This window comes from Centrocercus urophasianus, unplaced genomic scaffold, assembly GCF_019232065.1.
Source record: "Centrocercus urophasianus isolate 14NV4802_14NV808 unplaced genomic scaffold, USGS_Curo_1.0 seq_11, whole genome shotgun sequence".
Taxonomy (NCBI): Eukaryota; Metazoa; Chordata; class Aves; order Galliformes; family Phasianidae; genus Centrocercus; species Centrocercus urophasianus.
The window spans coordinates 46581770-46602266 of NW_024884253.1; the positions used below are offsets into that span (position 1 = coordinate 46581770).

A 20497-nucleotide genomic window follows, 5' to 3' on the forward strand; every position below is an offset into this window, starting at 1 on the left:
AGAGAAAAAACAAACAAACACTCCTCCCTGTATCTTCCCTTTTAGGCATAGTTGCATTACATAGAATTTTTGAAGCTGTGCCAAAGTTTTTGAGTTCAGTTTCTAACTACAGTTAACTCGGTATAGTTTTTAAAATGCATAGAGTAACCAATGCATTTAACATAGCAAAATAATAAGAACATTAAGGGTAATAACAAGATATCTTCAATAATCTCCCTACGAATTACAGAATTATAATTATCTATATCTCTTGCTTGATAGAACATGAGACATCACAGCTTCTTTCCAAGACAGACTAGGAAATAGCTGGGACAATCAGCATTGCTCATCAGTCTCACTGGTGCTAGGATTTCATCCCTGGCTGCTTGCTGATGAAGGCTGACCTGTAACCATGGTAAGAGGAACCCATTTTCTCTGAACCTGCCAAGTCCTGGTGTTACGAGCCTGATGAGCACCCTGCTCACCTCCATCAATGCAGGAGGATTTCTACATGTGATGCAAAAAGACAGCTCCTTGCACTTCAGCAGATAGCTAAGAGTTTGTACTGAACATGTCTACAAATTAGGAGGAGCAGTGAGAAGTATTCTGGCCAAATGAGGCTGTGCAGAGAATGTAAGTAGAATATAATTAATCTAATTAGAATTTGGCAAGTACACCAGTTGGCTACTGAGATACTCTTGTGAAAGGGGCAGCTGGTTCACAGTCAGGTCATATTTTCATTGCTGTAAGTGCTAGAAGATGTAGCAGGAATGAAGGTAATCATTTATTTATATGGTAGCCCAGTTTTAAAACCAGGCAAGGAAAACAATCCCTAATTCTTCTCCTTGTTGCTCAGTCTCACACACACATTCCAGCAAACTCTTTCCTCGGGCGACAAAAACATTTGATTCAGTTATATTTTCCAAGCAGGCTGTTATCTCACACAGCTTTGCTAAACTTGGGAACACGTTACCACTCTGAACACATTCTCAGAGCCAAAGATTTCCAGAGTCTTTTGAATTAGCATTACATGCTTCAGCTGCTTTTAGCAGCTGGGACAGATATAGAGTCAGCACGTAACCTGATAAGCCACTGCTCTTCTTAAAGAAATACTTGCTTTAATAGAAATACAAGGAAGTTTTTCATGGTACAAGCAAACAACACCCAGAGGAATGACATTTTAATCCTGTACCTAAATTAAGGAGTCACATTTTCTGCTTTTCCTTACAGAATCACAGAAGGGTGAGGTTGGTAGAGCCTTCTGTGTACATCAGGTCCCATCCCTGTTCCAGAAGAAATACTCAGAGCAGTGGTCCAGGATTGTGTCTAGTTGGGCTTTGAATATCTTCAAGAATATCTTCTCTACAGCCTCTCCAGGCAACTTGTACCAGTATTCAACAGCCATCATAGTAAAAAAGTGTTTTCTTAAATTTGAAATGTTGAAATGGACTTTTCCATTTTGTTCATTGTCTCTTGTCCTGTCTGGGTACCACAGAAGTGTCTCACTCTATACTCATTACTCCTCCTATTAGGCATCTGTACACATTGAAGAGATAACCTTTGATCCCTCTCAATCCCAGAAAGAACAGACACAGCTCTCTCAGCCTCTCCTCACATGTAAGACATTCCTTTCACTTTGCAACCCTTCACTGGACCTTCTCCAGTATGTCCATGTCTCTCTTGTACTGGGAGTCCAGAACTAGACCTGGCACTCCAAACATGTCTTACCAGTGATGAGCAGAAGGGAAGGATCAACTCCCTCCACCTGTTGGTGACCTTGTTCCTAATGCAGCTCAAAATATCACTGGCATTTGCCACAAGGACACATTGCTGGTTCATGTTCACCCTACTATGATCCCAAGACCCTTTTCTACAAAGCTGCTTTCCAAAGAGTCAGTCCCCAGTCTGTAATGGTGCATGTGGTTATTTTTCTCCAGGTGGTGATCTCTGTATTTCCCTTCTACTATATTTCGTTGGTTTTTTTTTTTTTTTTTTGAGCATTATGCATTAGTGAAAACCTCCCAGCTGAGGCAGAAAAATCTTGATCTGCAGTTCAGCAAGTGTGAGATGGTTACAAAAATACGTTTTAAAGTTACTTTATAGAATTATCATTTTTTGAATTATGTTCAGTACTGTTCACAAGCTGAAGCTGGGAAAGGATGAAGTTACATCAACAACAAAAATCTGATCTCCAAAATGCCAATACGGTTTACAAGCTTTCTAAAATGTGACACCAAAGCTTGAGGAATACTCAGTTTTTGCAAAGATAACACTTGGAAGCTGTAATGCTAAAATCAATTGTATAAAATATTTATATAAATTGATATAATTCATTTTATGTAAGCTATTGTATTATGTAAAAGAATATATATGCAAATTGGAAATAAACACCTGAAATGACTGAGATTTACTTTGCCAAAAGGTTTTCCTCATTTCTCCTGTGATGTGGTTCATAAGCAGTGTCTTACCTCGAACAAAGACATAGCCACTATACTCTTCATAGTATTCTCCCATCACAACACGCAGAGTGTAAAGACCTTCATCTTCCTTGTTCGCATGAGTCAGTGTTAACGAAGCTCTCTCCCCAGTCCAGTGCATCTGGACCCATTTGGATGGTGTAATAAGAACACCTAGAAATCAGAGAATTTTGTAATGAGAATTAGCTGAATGCTGTGTATAGCTTGAAATAGATTGGAAATACACGAGACCATCCCTACCGTTCAATTTTCTATCTTCAAAGACAGTCATAACTGAAAGCCAACTTTGCTCTCAGAGTTTAACTTTAGAATGTAACAGCTTTTTGTTGGCTACTGCACAACAGCCTTGTGTAATTACTTGAGAAATGTAATAAATAGGAAAAGCTACAGAGACTATGTTGATGCGTCACAGAGAAGTTAGAGTTGATGAAATGTTTTCAGTATTTAAGCTTACAAAAGAAAAAAAAAGTTAAAAGTCATTTACATTGAACAAATTTATATTTCTTTTTGTCAAAAGTTCTCACCATTGCGGTACCACTCGATGTCTGGTTTGAAGCGCTTGATATCAGGACTGATGACAACCGTGCAGCCCAGACTCATCGTCTCACCTTCTCTCCCAAACGTTACCTCAAACTTGTCAATAAATTTGATTTCGAACCTGGAAGCGAAGCCATGTGGGGTAACACCAACTGTACAAGGGAAAAAAGTCTGGCTGCTTACTTATTCTTTTATTTCATGATAAGAGTAGTAAGCAGTAGTGCCTACTGATTATAAATACAAGCTCAGGTAAAGTTTAAGATATGAACAGAAATAGCATATATTCATTATCCATATTCAGAGTGTATTGCAGGGTCACATAATCCAGGCACGTACATATCACAGGGAAACAGCTTTTTCTTTATTCATAAAACTCCAGTTCAGTTTTTCAGGGAAAAGCTCCTTCAGAATTTCATTCCGGAATTTCCAAAATTTCAGATTTGGTGTTTTATCATTTTATCATAATGTGCATGCTTGTAATTTAAACTTACTTCTATTTATGACTACTGATGTATTCAGGTCAAATTATCTTCAGTGTATACTCCTTTTTCATTTTCCTCTTTAACTCTTTGCTCCATCTCTGGACAGTTATGCGTCCACTCAGCTTTCATATTTTTAGCCTAAGTAGATCTTTTTAATGAACTTTTAAAATAAAAATGAGCTCTCCACTCCCTTGGGCTTTCAGGTGGCCTGTGCTTGTTCCTGAATTTACCTTTCCTGATGTTGTATAACCTGAACAACAGAAATGTTTGAGTTGGAAGAGACCTTTAAAGGTCATTTAGTCCAACTCCCCTGCAATGAACAGGGATATCTACAGCTAGATTTGAGACAGAATATCCTATGTGCTTTATACCTATGTCCGGCATAGGTGCTTTCATCATTCTCCTGAAAACAGTTCTGCTGATAACATTTAGGGTCATTTTTTCCTTTTCTACAACTGCCCTATGCTAGTAGCTCACAGTCTTCCTGTGAACAATGCACACAAACACATTGATATCTTTCACTTCCATTACCAAATGATAAATTCCAAATAATATTCAAAACTCACGGCCTTGTGCTTTGTAATGTTATCAGTGACCTTTCTTCTGTTATTTCAGAGCTTTAGTAAATAAAGGGCTTCTTGTATACCTTTGCAGCACATCCCTCATCCTACTTGTGTTGCTGCAATAAGGGCTTAGGGCCCTTATGTCACTCAGCATACATAAATTGTTGGATTTTCTTTTCATTTCTGATTCATGTATTCATGCAATACTGTAAATCACTTCAAACTGATTTCTAGATTTCTAGCTCTTCTGAGCTAGATGCTCAGGTAAAACAAAAAAAAAAAAACAAAAAAAACAATGATTTTTTTTTTTTTTTTTTTAACTTGTTACAGCCAGTGTATTCACATTTGCTCCTGGCTATGCGCAATTGTACCACATGCAATTCACATAGCAGCAGAGAAAATCTATTAAGTCAGCTGTCTACTGACACACATGCACCCCCTAACCCTTTTTTCCTGGAGATGTTTTTACGTATTGCAAGAAGTGAACTGTCTCTCTTTTTGACAGATATTATTTCACAGCCAAGTGCAATACTAAAATGATGCTTCATGTGTGAACAAATAGCCACAGACCTAGAAGGCAATGTCATTTCCCCCAGCAAGTTAGATTAACACATCTGCAATGGAAGAGCTCATACCTAAAGATGACCTGCTCTTTTTTCAAATAATGTTACAAAATATTCTGCCTATTCATTTGTCATGATGTCACTGCCTCAAGTGAATGTGTCAAACAAGCACGTATTGCAACTTACGGCTCAGAGGCATGGAAAACGTCCCAGCATGCAAATGACTGGCATCAATTTCTCCTTTGTACCCTGAATGCACAAAGAGAAAAAGAGCAGTCACTATCACTGAGGGGTAAAGGCTCCCTGAGCCACAGAAATGGAAATACGCATTAAAAAAAAAGAAATATTTTGCAAACCTACTCTTTACCACAAGGGAAGCATAAGCCGAAACTTCTCCTTTAACATTCATAGCAGATGCCCGGTACTGAGCAATGTCATCAAAATCACATCTAAAATGATAGAAATGGTTAGGTTGGACACCCAGAACTATTTGGCAAACCCTTTGTTCTAGACCCAAAAAGCCTCCAGACATCTGGGTAAAATCTACAAATAAGTAAAAGTGTGGGAGATGTGCTCTGGACACTGGATTAGTTCTGGACATTAAGTTTTTGTCAATGTTCAAAAAACAATGAAAAAAAAATTATATTAAATACTCTTTCAGATTTGAAATTAAGATTACAGCAGCAGCAGGAAAAAAATTATCTGACAACACTCATCCATTAACTCCAAGATTTCTCTAATTTACTCTCTTCTGTGGAGATATGCCTAATGCAGAAACTCTAGAAACAGTAAATACAATATTTTCAAAAGGTACCAAATATTATCTAGATAGTCAAAACTATATCATCGCTGATTGTCAGTGATTTTTGACAGAATATTACTGCAAAAATTTCCAAATGGGAAGAGGAGTACTACTAAAGGTCTTTGTGTGTGTGTGTGTGTGTGTCTGTGTGTGTACAAGTGAGAACTCAGTCCCATTCCTCTTTTCAGTAAGGATCTTTCTATACCTGGAAAACCATTAGCTAATATTTTTACCTTGAACTAGATTTTTCTCATATTTAACTGTACTTATGCAGGACAAATGGAGAAAGTATGTTTCTAAGTCAATCACAAACAGAAAAATACAGACCAATTACTCAATTAGGTAAATTCAATACTTCAGTTCTTCTACTAAGGAGAACCAGAACTACTTCAGTATTTAACAGACAGTGTTATTCTCAGTTGTGTAAACTTGATACTTCTCATCCCCAAGAGATATGTACCATTCTGCAAGTCTCAATCTATATCAACATTTCAGTTTAAGTTATTGTTAAATGGTTAAGTTATTTGTTAAACGATCAAAACATTCCCTTACGTGCTGATCTCCAGGGAGTGCAATCCATATCGATTTTCAATGGTATATTTGCCAGGGTGAGCCTGTACATCAATGGGGACATTGTTTTTGTACCTACAGAAAAGCAAAGAAACAATACATCAAAAGTGGAAGAATATACCTATTATAAAAGGTCACATAAATGGTATTTGAAATACTGAATCAATTTCTGCATATTTCTCCTAGATAAATTATAGTTTATCCTGGGAAGACATATCTTTAGAAGCTTAACTTCTCTCTTTCTCTTTCACCTGCCCCACGTGAATTTTATTTTCTTGCTAAAGGAAAAACAGTTCTTGAACAAAATGAAAATAAGCTTATATTACTGTGAATTTCAGGTTATTACATGTTAAAGAATGGAGAATTCACACAAGAAATGTTTCAGTGTTTTCTGAATTGCGAATAATACAAATTCTGCAGCATCCGTGTTTACTAGCTACTGTGCATATTTGGTTTGAGTTGCATATTTGATTATTTGATCTAGTTTTAAAACCTGCATATTCACAGAAATGCCATTTAAGAAATTACTCATTTTATGGTTTTGGTTTTTTTTGTGTGTGTGTGTGTAATCCTCAAAGCAGACAGAATTGGACTGGTAAAAAAAAAAATTGTCTTCAAGAGAAAGTGCAAAGCAGCAAGTGCAAACTAGCAAAAACTGTAATACCAAAACCAACTCTTCTTTTACGTGCATATACTATCAGTATTTTCTGGTACAGGTATGTACCAGGAAAAATTTACAGGTCAAAATTCCTGGCAAGTAATTTGAAGGAATGAGCCAATACTGATCAATAACAAGCTGACTGCTAATTTCAGAATTTATTTAAACATTTGCATGAGACTCACAGACGGAGAATTCAGTACTAGATTCTTCATCAGCAACCACTGCTTACATGAAGTTACTAGATAAAACTTCAAATCTTGAGAGAGTAGCAGTGACATGGGGTGAACTGGCAACAGGAGTCTAATAAAACTAAAAAGTACTGAATACAATTCAGTGTTAGGTTTGGTTTGCAGTCTGTAAAGAAGGAATGTGCTCTGAGATTGTGTGACCCTTTAGTATAGATTTCCCCATATTGTGTAGATGAGGGAAGTGGAAATACAAAACATGATAAATATCTGCATCTCATACTTTGATATAGCCCAAATAAACCTTTATTTTCACAAGTCATAAAAGATAGCCAGCCAAAGAGTTTTGCTTCTTCATTTCTGATTTTAAATGCCAGTTTATTTCACAATTATCAACTAGGATGGAGAACCAGTATGTTGCCATAGCATGCCCCACTTCACCAAACAAATCAGTAACATGGAATTGTATTTTTTTCTACAAATACCATGAGATTGTTTCATCTCTAAAGCTGAGCATTGCCTTATAGCACATTCAGCATTGTGGAATAAAGAATATTTCCCTGGCAATAAATATTTAAGCAGTGTAATACACTGTGATTTATCCAAGCACCAAAGTGAGTGAAAATCACTCAAAGATTGTTATCCCGATCATTTTTCTCAGTAAAACATCTAAGAAAAGGGAATTGATGCAGGGCAGCACCCTCTGTTTTGGACTCCAAATGCACAGATCTACTTGACTTCATTACAGATCTACTTCATTATCTTGACCTACAGCACTGTTCCACTGCAAGTGAATCCACCTGCCACTACTCTTCAGCACAATGTCACACACAGGACTGGCAACATCTGAGCAGCTTTATATTCTCTGTCCTGTGTCAAATAGTTTAGAAAATAGAATAATGTTACCAATTCTTAGTATTTTTTAGTGAATGCGAAATCCTATAGAACATGACTGGACTTGATCCAAGGGCATCCTTTGGATCCTGTTGGAACTGAGGGCATTTGGTGGCACGTGGTGCTGTGCAGCTTTAAGTTTTAACTGAGTTACTCTAGCAAGGAGAAAAATTTGACTTCATCTGTGTTCATTATCAAATTACTTTTAAAAATGATTTAATTTTTGCTGATTTATGTTTGTCTATGGAAAGAATAGTGCTCATCTTAGAAGGACCACTTGTTATTTCTGGAAACGCAGATTCCAGAAGAGCCAAGTCATTAGCTAATGTTGGACTGCAACCTCCCACTGTCATTAAGCACTGATAGTTTATGCTTTCTCCTACTGGTTTCAAATGTCCTGGGTTTTCCATAAGCTTTTTCTAAGGGAGTCAGGACAGCTGCAACACACAGTAAGATTTTCTTTAGAGAAAGTCTGTGAAGCTTTCTAATTTATCACGCACAGCATGAAAAGGTCTTCATTGCTTATACAAAGAATGACTCTTTGGAAAATACAACTGACATTTAGTTAAAAATTCTGAATGCAAGCTGACAGAACCAGGTCAGTACTGTTCTGTAACTCTGAGCAAAGACACCTGCTGAAAGGGTTGAACTCATTTTTCCCATTAGTAGCCCAAGGCAAACTAAAGTCCCTTTAGAATTCAAGTGTATTATAAAAAAACGCATTAATTTCTACCATCCATATTTAGCATTTAGATGAAAAGGTGGTTCACAGCAAGAGCAAAGGCAAACAACTGAAAGCTTGGTTTGTAAGCATGCTAGTTTTCAGGACAAGGTGGATCTCAAGCAAAATGCAAATGGCCCTGCTCTTGACTTCGTGGTTAACTTCAGGTTACAGAGCTGGATTACAGCCACAAATGTAGCTGACCATTCTTCATATCAACAGCGACCAGAATTGAAGCATTTGTCCTCCTTTAAGAGGAACATAAAAATAGTGCATTTACAGCTCTTAAGCAACTGTAAATATGTGTCTGTAAAGAGCCTACCTATTGGTTGCCTAGTCTAAAGAAAAACTTTTTGAGCATCAGCTCTGGCCTATTAATGTACCTTTTAGTGGTTCTTTTTGTTAAGTCCTGAAATTAAAATTTTTAAGACCTAAATAAACACAGATTCCCTTAAGCAACTCAAGTAATTCATTACAAAATATGATTATTACTTGACACCATGATATAACAGCTGTACTCCATTGTCTCCACAAACAGAATCTTCACAGGACACATTCCTAATTAACGCTTAACACTGAGCATGGGCATATTTGTTGTTCATTTTATGTACACATCCATATGTTTATACACACATTCTAGAAGAATCTTTTAAATAAAAGAGTGAGTACCAAATCTCATTTTACATTTGAAGTTATTATCTATTGTCTTAGCAACTTGATTGCGTTGCATAAAAGTTATTAGAAAAATTAGCATAATAAACAGCAAGACTGTAAAGCTTCACAAGTCACTGTTAATTAAGTTAAACTAAATTTCATTCAGGATAAACTTTAACTCAAGAGTCAAATTGCACCTTCAGCTATGACAAATAATGGATATGAATGGATACGAAATATGGAGTTCTTACAATAATGATTTAATCCAAAGATCTAGTAAATGGAAAGCTTCCAGGAGACTCCAAAATTTCAGAAGATTTGGCTAATCCTACATCTATCCGTAGCATTTGACTTCAGATAAACAGGATGTGACCTCTATGAACAGTTGGTGTAGTGAGATTTCATTTTCACGGAGGCTGAGTACTACATCTGCTCAATAGCCAAGCAGTAAAGCAGCTAGATCTTGTTAATGCTTTGTTTAATGGCATTGGTGGACTAAAGACAAGTATGTGGAAAACATTCTCTTATGGATAGTACTGATGATAAATTGCATTGCTATTTTTCCTTAACCAGAAGACAGAAAGTGTATGTTAGATGTTTATATGAAAAATATGCATGTATCGTTGCTACCAAATACTTTCAGTATTTTGCTTTGTTTTTGTACCAGGATTCGAAAGGCTTAGGGTGGCCTCTAAACCTGTATTTTCAGTCATAATGTAATTTTACTGCAAAATATGCTACATTTACTGGCGTGACTTTGAGTGACTGAGATACAAACTTACCACGTAACACGGGGTACTGGCCAGCCAGCCACTGTGCAATGAAATTTGACATTTTGCTTTTCCCAGATAGTGTGAGAACGAGGTTCAATAACAAACTCAGGAGGATGTAAAAGTTTATCTTGATTCAACTTTTTGTGAAACGCCTGAGTATCTTCTAGCTGGAAAAGAAACATCTCATTATAAACTTCATTATTTACAAGTGCAAAACATTAATAACTGAAAAAGTGTTTTTGAATTTTTAAAAAGCAATTTTCAATCTAAAATCCAGACAAGAATATTCAATGTATATATCTCTCTTGAAAACACACAAAGAAGTTTTTATATTCAAGAGTTCATCATTTAAAAATAGCTAGATTTCGTTTAACTATATTTTTCCCTCAAAATGATCCTAAATAAAATAATGCTCCATGTTTAAATTTTGGTTTTGATATACACAGTGAAAGGTGAAATAATGAAATTCAGATGTCTTCTGTACTCCTTCTCTAATGCAAGGTCATGTAAGCCTGAAGCATCTCTGACAAAAATTATTAATATACTATAAATCTTGCTTTCTTCAAAGCATTACCAGAGGTCCAACAGTTTCCAATACAATTAAACAATTTTCTCCCGTGTTTTATTGACAGTAATTTTGTTAATACACTCTGGAATGGCATTTGTTTTTATGCAATAGAATCCTGATTTTAACTGATATTAAATTTGTGACCTATTATAATTCCTAGACTCCTTGGTACTTGCACCTGACCAGGCATTCCTCTTGCTTATTCTTTTCCTTCTGTGTGTAGCAATTTCTATGTGTTACAACAGTTCACCTTCACTGCTTCCCGGTTTTTCAAGATGGTTTTGCATTTTTAACCTTCAAATGTTTACAGCCTTTCCAACCTCACGTCATGAGGATATTTTAGAATCATACTGCCAATTCTTCTGCATAGAACATTAATAAATAACCTAAACAACGTGTATTTCTATTTAATACATTCTCCCACTCTGGTCATAACATATTCATAACTACCATCTGATTACTTTTTTTAACAATTTGTGCAGAAGCATCAAAGCTACCCAGAATTAGACATTCAGTTCCAGATGCTGACAACTGCCTCCCTTATTTGCACAAAGTAATTAAAACACTGTAATAAACTTTAGACAAGCTTGTCCCCAGGCCATAAAATGTCAGGAATTATCCCATCACCTTCTTATTGCCAAGTACTGCCTAAAAACTGCCTTGTGGTTCACATGGGGGATGCTGTGCCACTTCCACAGATGTGAGCACAGCAGAAAGAGTATTCCCCTGTTCCATTCTGAATCCCTCTCTCCCAACATTACTACAGTTCCTGATGTCTCTTTTCTTACCACCCAATGCTAAGATAACTAGAGTTTAAGTCATTGAAAATACTTTCATTGAAAATACCTTGGGATTTACTAACATAACCGCTATTGCTCGTAGTGTAAATCAGGGCTGTGATGTGAGAGGCTCTTTACAAACACCAAAGAAGACCTGCACTGAGTACTGCCTACGTGTTCACTTCCATTATTTTACCGTTTTCTTCAGGGCCACACGCTCTGCAGACTCCCGTATCGCTACTTTCCTTGATTTTTTCTCATGATGTTCCTCTTCAGAGACAGACTTGGCCACCTTGCTGACACTAACTCCTTCACCAGTCGCAAAGAGGTTCCTTTTGGCAACGTAGGCAGCGCTCTCTTTAATTCTTTCTTCTTCTGTATCTGTGATCCCACTGATATTTACTTCACTGAAAGAAGATTTAAAAAGCAGAATTATATTGGAAAATGCGGAGAACATATTGCACTTATATTTTCTATTCAGTCAGCCAACTACAGAGGATATTAAAGGTCTTTCATATTAGCTATTTCATAACGTATCTCTGCCTTGAAGATCATTACTTTTGTAACAGACCAAAGGTATTCAAAGCAGAAACACGAAAGCGTAGTGATTAATGACAGAGTATTCAGTCCCTCTTTTAAGTCATGGCCATTTTCAGTGCCCCTCTGTACAGACATGCCAAGCAAAATTTCCACTTAACAATTATTATCTCCGTTGTTACAATGATGAGTTTAAAGCACATCCACATATCTGTTAGGCTCAAGGGTCAGTGATTTACAGGCATAGCATTAGTAGTAAGAATATCAAGGGGACAGGATAATTGTAGCAGTATAATAAAATTCTTCTTTCTGATCTTTTTTTAATTTATTTTTAATAGAAGAACACTGAATATGTGACACAAACTCTCTTTGTTCATAAAAAATTCAATCCTTTAATGTTTGCAGAATGACCGACCTTCCAAGCATTTTTAAGGAGATGAATAAGGATTTCCTTGAAACATTTCTACAAATTAGGATGCAAAGAACTTGTATTCCCAACAGCTCCAATCCTATTTTAAGATGCACACATGGAAGTACTATTGGGGTCATGTGTTTTGACACCATCAGGACATCATAGATTCTATAGTAATACATATACAGTGAGAGTTCCTTGACCTAAGGAGAAACATTACTACCTTTCTGCTGATTTTATTTACTTCAGGTCAGGGGGCTGGAACATCTCTGCTACAAATACAGGCTGAGGAAATTGGGCTTGTTCAGCTTGAAGAAGGAAAGGCTCTGAGGAGACTTCATCGTGGCCTTCCAGTACTTTAAGGGAAACCAACCTTTTACATGGAGTGGTAACAACAGGACGAGGGGAAATGGCTTTAAACTAAAAGAGAGGAGATTTAGTTTAGATGTCAGGAGAAAAAGCACTGAGGCATTGGCACAGGCTGCCCAGAAGAACTTTGGATGTCCCATCCCTGGCTTGAGAACAGGCTGGATGTGACCCTCGGCAGCCTGATCCAACTCCTCAAGGCAGAAGGATGGGAAATGGATGATCTTTAAGGTCCTTTCCAACCCAAGCCATTTTATGCGGATTTTATGAACATTAGATGGCAGAATGAAAAGAGGCTCTGTTTGAGTACTGGACAAGCTTTCTCGTTAACACTACAAAGAGAAAAGACATTGTTTATTTCCAGGATACACTCAAGCACAGCCTTGCTGTTTGATTATAAAATGCTTCTGCTACATATAAAAATGATTTTCTGTTTTCTCTAAGATTACTAACATTATGCATTTGATAGGACATCTCAACATTAAAGAAAATTTGGATTCAAGCCCACAGCTAACTGTCCAACTCCTTACATCAAGAGCACAATGTCAATTCAGTGAGAAGCAATACAGTCAAGCAGTTGAGTATGCTGTAAGAGTAATTATTCATAAAAGATTGTCAAAAGGCTAACAGCTTTATTAACAGCTTAGAGCTTTGACTTCCCTCGCATGTTCAAATTCTGCCGTTCTGTGTTTGTCTACTTCAGTGATTCTTAAGTGTATCAGTGTGACAATTCTCTTCACACCAGCACATCAACTCTTCTCAGAAATATCTGAGCTGCAGAGATATGACAAATTTCTAAGGACAATTTTGAAAGCCTGATTTAATGCATATGAATGCAGTTATCTACATTCAGTTTTAAAAAATCAGTGGCATTCTGTTTCAAAGGCAAACTGACATTACTTCCTTGATAACAGCAATTAAGATCTCAGCAACTTCACAATACGAACCTCAAGGAATAAAGCACTTCCTGGGAACTGATGAATCCTCAGCCTAATACAGGACTCAGCCTAGCTGTCTGCAGTAATGGTCCCTAGAGGTTTTTGATCAACAGCATTAAATATTTAGTTTTGCTAAGCATTTTTTCCTTGCTGTAATCTTCCCAGATCAAAGAAAAAACATGCTCCCTGCAAGGATGAATGCATCAGAAGAAGCAGTCAGTAACATTCAAGAATTGATTCTGCAGCCATGTCTCAAGGGTTTCAATAGAATATCATTTTCAAACAGAAGCAAGATCAAACTCCAAATGACACACACAAATTACTATTTACAGAGTATGTACCATCTGCAGTTCTTTGGCTGATACTTGTTAGTGGCTGCAAAGAGTCCCACAACCCATACCAAGTATTTTTAGCACCTACGACAGTACATCAAGTCTTATTACCTGGAATAATGGCTAGCCCTCCCTAATTTTATCTTGCAAGCATAAGGCTATGTGTTTCAGAAAAAGATGTACGAACTGAATAATCTGCATGAGGGATACATATTTCTTTTTCCAGCAGAATCTGATGGTCTGAAATAGAATCAAATCACAGAAAGGGTGACACAGTGCTGAAGGTCATCCAGCAGCCCAGGCATCAGCACCAATGAATGCACGTAGAGCTGACCTTTGTAAAGAAGTATCCCTTGTCAAAGCTATCTCCCCATGGGAAGCCACACATCCCTTTCACAGGGGAATTTGGGAATGACATATAACATGCACATGATTCAGCTGCTATCTTCCAAACAAAAATAAACACATGACAGGAATGTGGCATGCAATTTCCACAGCCATGGCATGTGCTTATGGACATGATGCCAACAGAAAAAAAGCCTAAAAAAGTATCCCAAACATTTCATGCCCTGTTGAGTTGGCATCACATGCCTTTTTTATGTTTTTTAAGTAATTGCAGAAAATCTATTTGGGCCACTTCGGTGGCACAAAATCACAGACAACTTGGAATTGCCAAGTGCAAAAAGTGAGATTGATTCCCATGGTAGTAAGAAGATAAACAGTACAGTGCAAGAATCTGTCAGTATCTTTTAACTTAGTATCTGCAGGTATCACACAGACACAAGCAAATGAAACTGCACATTATCACACTGAATTAGATATCATCACATTCAGTGTACAAAAACAGTGAAATAAAAAAAGAAAGGTCATGCTTTATTAAGATCAGAGGAGCCTGTGTACAATCTAAGATCACCATCCAGGAGCAGAGCAGTCAGTTGCCCAACACTATAAATTTTACTTCTGTAGACTGCAGACAAAATAAAAAGCATATTAATATTTGAGGGTATGGGACACAGATGGTGAAAGCTGAGTGAACTATATAGGTAGTGAAAAGCCTTGAAAATATGTTGCTGTAAGCTTCATGTGAGACACATTTATGTATTTCTATCACAGAATATATATAGCTGAAACCCTGAGAAATACTTGAAAAATGCAGCAGTGGGCACTTCTGAATGTTGGTGGGAAGCGAATCTGACATGGAAACATATAAAGGGAAATTAAAAAAATATTCCAGGATGGTTGAAAGGAATGAATAAAAACCAGAACTGCTGGCCTCATCACAAAAGCAGAATGCTCAGAAGGCAAAAGAATAACATCTCCCACTGACAAAGTGGAAGTCAGCATCACACAAAAGCATGAGTCTGGCCACAGAGCAGGGGTGACGTGCTCTGAGTGCTGACTAAGCAACAGGCACAGGGTACCAACTCCCAGAAACAGTGTGGAAACATCCCATGAAAAACATGCATGGCAGAAGAAAGACAAGCTAGAGAAGGCTTCTGTTCAATTGCGGGTGGGCAAGAAACTTTTCTTCTGGCCTCAAATCAGACATCTTTTTTCTACACCCCACCCTGGTATGGATCAGTGTGAACAAATGGCCAGACTTGATCTATCACATATTCCTAACAGAATCATTATGCTATATCCTGAAAAGGACAAGGGAGCTTCCTTGCTTGTGTTGGTTCTGGCTTTCACACACAGTTCACATTCAGCTTTGCTGAGGACACTGCTGCTGTAAAACGTATTACATCAGTAGTAGCTGTGCAATAAATATCACCAACACGTGAGACCTACATGAATCATTATAACGGATTTGAGAAACTACTTGGTTTCGTCCCAGGTTTTCCCTCTGCCAGGACAAAACATTGGCACATAGTTTCATTGTTAAAATGATTGACAGGGGACACTGGTTTACAAGCCTTTAAACCACCAAAACAAGCTAAATAATGTGGACAGCATGCTCATCCAGTTCCCAGTAAGTGGAGTTATAATTATATCATAATTTCATAGAAAGTGTCCCTGGTGACAAGTTTGAAACAAAGTCCAGACACCTGGATCCATTTGTCCTGGTTCTGGATGCCCCAGGACTGACTTTCTGCCAGTTAGTTAACACCTTTTTAACACTCATGTGAAGTGCAAACAACCTCCTCAAGGTCCAGGAGAGGGGGAAAAAAAAAAAAAGAAAAAAAAAGGATTTGTTTTTTTTTAGAATTCATTAATAAAATATCAGAAGTTGTCAAGAAACGAAAAAGTGCACATACCGTCCTGTGAAAATAGGTACTGAATAGTCTGTGGCTTCATTCTCTTTGTCCTCAGATACCAAATGCTGTCTTGCTCTCTTTGCTTTGGGGCTCATTTTATAGGACTGATCTTCGATCATTAGATTGGAATCTTTCAGTCTGAAATAAAAATGATACTGTTAAAATCAGGAAAAAAGCTGTTAAGAAACATTCCAATATAATATTAAATTAATTCATTTTTGTTATCATTTGAAAAACAAGAAAATATTGTCTTTAAAAATGAAGTTACTAAGCAGAAAACAAAATGCACTTTTTACAAGCAGATCATTACAGATATAACACTGATGCCCCTTGATATTAAACCTAAATATAGAGAATAAACAACATACCTGGTGGCAATGCACATTTCATTGCTTGGTTTGGGACTGGTGAGTTCATATACGCAGTTTTAGTTGCTAAGAACACCAAGTAATTCTGAAGATCATATCTGAACTGATGACTTCTACTTTCCTAAAACGCACAGCTCTCAATTCAAGTCTGGTCTCCAACAAAAATACTGTTGGTAGACAAATATATCCAAAGTTACAATGCTTTTAGGATTCCCCAGAGAAATTATAGGGCAGAATATAGGGCTCAGAAAGTGGAATTTCCTTCAGTGGTGCTCTCTCATACCACCCCAGTGCAATGAAAGCAGAGAGATAAGTGAAGTAATGCCATTTCACGTAGCACAGGTAGATGGGGAATGAATGGGTGGGAAGAATGAAAAGCAAAGCAAAAGAGACTTCTGCTCCCTACCATGAGGGGAGGACTACTGAGCAGTGAGAAGCATATTTGAGGCAGTTCTATTTGGTTAAAAATTGTATTAACTGCACTCCAAATACCTTCCTCCTCTCCAAATGCAACACAGAATCCTTCACTGTCAGATTTATGCATTAGAGCAACAGTATCCTCATAAGCTGCCAGCCTTTTATAAATCTCTGAATTTCCTATTCATCTCTATCTCAGCATCACTATGGAAATCACATGCAACTTTTGAACTGGAGGTTTGTTTGCATGGCACAAACTTACTGATGCACACAGACAAGAGCAGAATTAAGGCATGCCATCTCTCAGCAAGGCTCCTCAGCCCAGAGCCAGACCAAGCTTACAGAAGGATAACGACCAAAACTCATACATACTGAGAAGAAAACACATGCATAATGTAAGATTAAAAAGACTGAAGATAAATAAAAAAAAACTTTCCATCCTGGGTTTGGCAGTGATGTGGTACAACCTGACAGCCAACCAGAAATGCATGGAGACAACTCTGTCAAATAAATGGTGAGAGAAAGCAAAAGTAATGTTTAATCAGTTTTCGTAAATGAACTGTGATCTATAAGGAACATCTGTCCTTTACTTAGCAGCTGACTTTTATTTTTGTCCTAATTTAAAATGGGGTAAACCTGGAATTGTGACTCAGCCACCAGACAGCCTTGGGGCTGTAGGCTGAACCTATTAGGAGGCCACTTAACTCCTTGCTTTGTTTCTAGATCACATAAGGTCGGTGTCTTTTGGTCTTCGGTTTAAAAGTCAAGAAGTTTCTGTTTTCATAAAAGCAGACAAAATGTGGTGAAAATGTCATAGAATATCCCAAGTTGGAGGGGACCCATAAGTCCAACCCATCAAGTCCAACACTATGTTTTGAGTACTGTTAAATACAAACCCACTTGTTCCCAAAGCAGGATTTGGCTATCACATCAGTTTAATTTTCAGTTTGGGTCCAGATTCTGCACCTATATAGGGAATGAATGGGTGGCATACATAGCAAGTCCTATCACCCTCTGCCAGGCCTTTGTTGATGTTTTCTTTACGCATTGTTCTTTCACTTGTTACTCTCCAAAATTATTCAAAAAGGAGAAAATTCCTCTAGACTGTTCTTTCTTTTTCTCTTTTTAAATCAAACACTGCAAGAGGCTGAATCTGAATACCTCACCTTCATAATTTATGCCTTCTACAGCTGGCATTAATGAAAATATCCTCTAAGCCCTTCAGATTGATGTCAGACATCTTCACCACAGACTGAAAAAGTGGGATAAAATTAGGTCTTCTGCAGAGTTATGAGGAATAGGATAAAAATACTACACATACACAGATTCCCACTCACTGCAGTTTTCTAAGCTATGTGTCTATATGATCAAGGCACCTTTTGCTGTAGCCACCTGATTACTTTGGCTGTCGCAGTGAAAACACACCTAGTGTGTATGTGATGAGAATCAGGAAAGCACCTTCCTAGACAACTTCCCCACTCTTCTTCAGTTCAAAGGGGCAGCTGCAGTGGGAGTCTGTGCTGTTTCTAAGAGCGATGGCTGCCCATTGGTACTATGCAGGGGCTCAGAACACTTTGCTATCAAAGCCACAGGTGACATCTGTGAACTGAACAGACACATGTAGGGTCTCCAGTCATTTATTGGACTCAGGCTTTCTCACACGAAAGTGAACAATTTACTGCAGTCATCTGCTCTTCCAAAAACACAACCTGGACTAAGCAATATCCCCCTGAGAAGCATTATACTGATTAATGACAAGGATGCTTTTAGACCAATTCTCCACTCTAGCAATAGTCTAAAGCTCATTTTTCTAATAAGTTTATATAGAGAAATAGATCCCTAGAAAAATCTTTCTGATTTCAAGCAGGAAGACAAGTAAGAAGCTGCATCACTACTACAGAAATAGGTTTACAGCTGATTTATATCAGGCAAAGAGCACTTTCTTTTGAATCTGTTTGAAGTTAATGACACTATAATGTACTTTGTGCTTAATTGTTGAATACCAGGGGAAAAAAAAATGTTCCTTGTTCATTTTCTATGTATCTTTCACAACGGTATACACTCTTACATGCCTACATTTGACTCCTTCTCAAGACAAGAGCCCCAGTCCCTTAGCTTCTCTAGGCAGAGAGTATCCTCCTTCTACCCCCCTAGCCCCCCCTGCCCCCCCCCCCAGTCAATCTCCAGTCCTTTCCTAGTTTCAGACTGTACTTTTTGGGGCAGGATAATAGGAACTGCACCCAGTACTTCAGCTACAAGAATACCTTGGATTAACGCACTGACAGAGCATGCTTCCTACTTTGTTCTCATTTGTTGCCACAGCTGTTCCTAATCTTCTAATTGCCTTGTATCCACACCATAGCACCCAGCTGGTGCTTTCAGGAGTACCCAGAGCAACTCCAAAACCTTTTTCAGAATTGGAGTGCAAAAGCTGAGATTAATAAATTTGAAGTGAAAGAAAACATTTCTCCTTTCCAAACCCTCCTATCACTTGCATCTATTCAGGGTGAGCTATGTGGATAACAGCAGAAATTATTATTCAGACGGATTCTGCATGTGAAAACAAATTGGTCATTACTGCTACCATGAGGTGTATTCCCATGTTTTTCTTTTTTGTTATTACTGTTTCTTCCTGTGCAATACAAAACCAAACCCTGCCCACCATTATTAACCATTATTTAGGTAGCCTAAGGGGGGACTCTGCTTTCTTGAACTGGTTTCTAAAATCTTGGCCTTTATTTTAAAGTGTTCCAACCTTTTACCTGATATGTGGAACAGAATCTCCCCAGAGGAGAAGGAGCAGGATATCAGAGCTCTCTGATTTCACAGGGAGGAACAGTACCATGACCTTTTAACAGCTTTCTGCCTCACTTGATCTACCCAGCTAGCACACATGTACGTTTTCTAGGTCAGATGCTATCTGTGGTACTTTATCAAGGTTGGTGACCCAAGTCCTCCTTTCCTGATGGTTTCAGCGTGTTAAAGTATCAACACCAGCATTTTCTCAGTTTCACTGTAGAGTCACTGAATATATGGAATGAGGAGCTGGATGGTTATAAATGCTAAAGCACAGGTATCATCCTGTAGAGATATTAAAAAACTGGTATTAGCATTCCATATAGCCCAACAGAGCAATGTTACTGTGCAGAGCCTATGAGACTCCCCAGAAGAGGTTGCGTTCTGATGCCATATTCTCGTATGTATTCTCATTTATATCTTCTTCAATATATAAACAGACTTCAGTATGTTGGCACTGCCCTTGTCCCTATGCCTGAAGTGACAGGTTCCCCATCCTGCACAAAGAAAGCCTGGGCCTGATAGATGTATCCTAGTAGTGGGCCACAACACCCTACTTCGCAGTTATTCTTCCACAGCATGAAAGGCATCTGTAAGCTCATCAGCACTAGAAAATTATCTTGTCCTTAGGATGCTTTTCTAATGACTCTGACTTTATTCTGCCAGCAGGCAGAGATGCTGTTGGTGCATACCATAGCTGTACCATAGGAGCTCCACTAGCCAAGAGGCATTTCTCAGGCCCATCTGCTACAGCTACTTATTTTCTAGCATGTAATGTTTGAACTGATTCACTATGAAAAGGAGAGAGTGGATTGACAAACCATGAGAATATATATATATATATATATATATATATATATATATA

At 37.8% G+C, this 20497-nt stretch overlaps 1 protein-coding gene across 4 annotated transcripts in view; it reads right to left on the bottom strand.

Annotated features, from left to right (window-relative positions):
- Positions 1–20497, bottom strand: part of MYOM1 (myomesin 1) — a 107846-nt gene that overhangs the window by 43181 nt on the left and 44168 nt on the right. For all 4 annotated transcript variants that reach the window (XM_042840072.1, XM_042840071.1, XM_042840070.1 and 1 more), the window contains exons 4-11: positions 16052–16189; positions 11405–11615; positions 9871–10028; positions 5956–6048; positions 4962–5050; positions 4788–4850; positions 2981–3145; positions 2448–2609 (exon numbers count right to left, since the gene is read on the bottom strand). In XM_042840072.1, the coding sequence (XP_042696006.1) occupies positions 2448–2609; positions 2981–3145; positions 4788–4850; positions 4962–5050; positions 5956–6048; positions 9871–10028; positions 11405–11615; positions 16052–16189 (1079 nt within the window). The remainder of the gene's footprint in view (positions 1–2447; positions 2610–2980; positions 3146–4787; positions 4851–4961; positions 5051–5955; positions 6049–9870; positions 10029–11404; positions 11616–16051; positions 16190–20497) is intronic.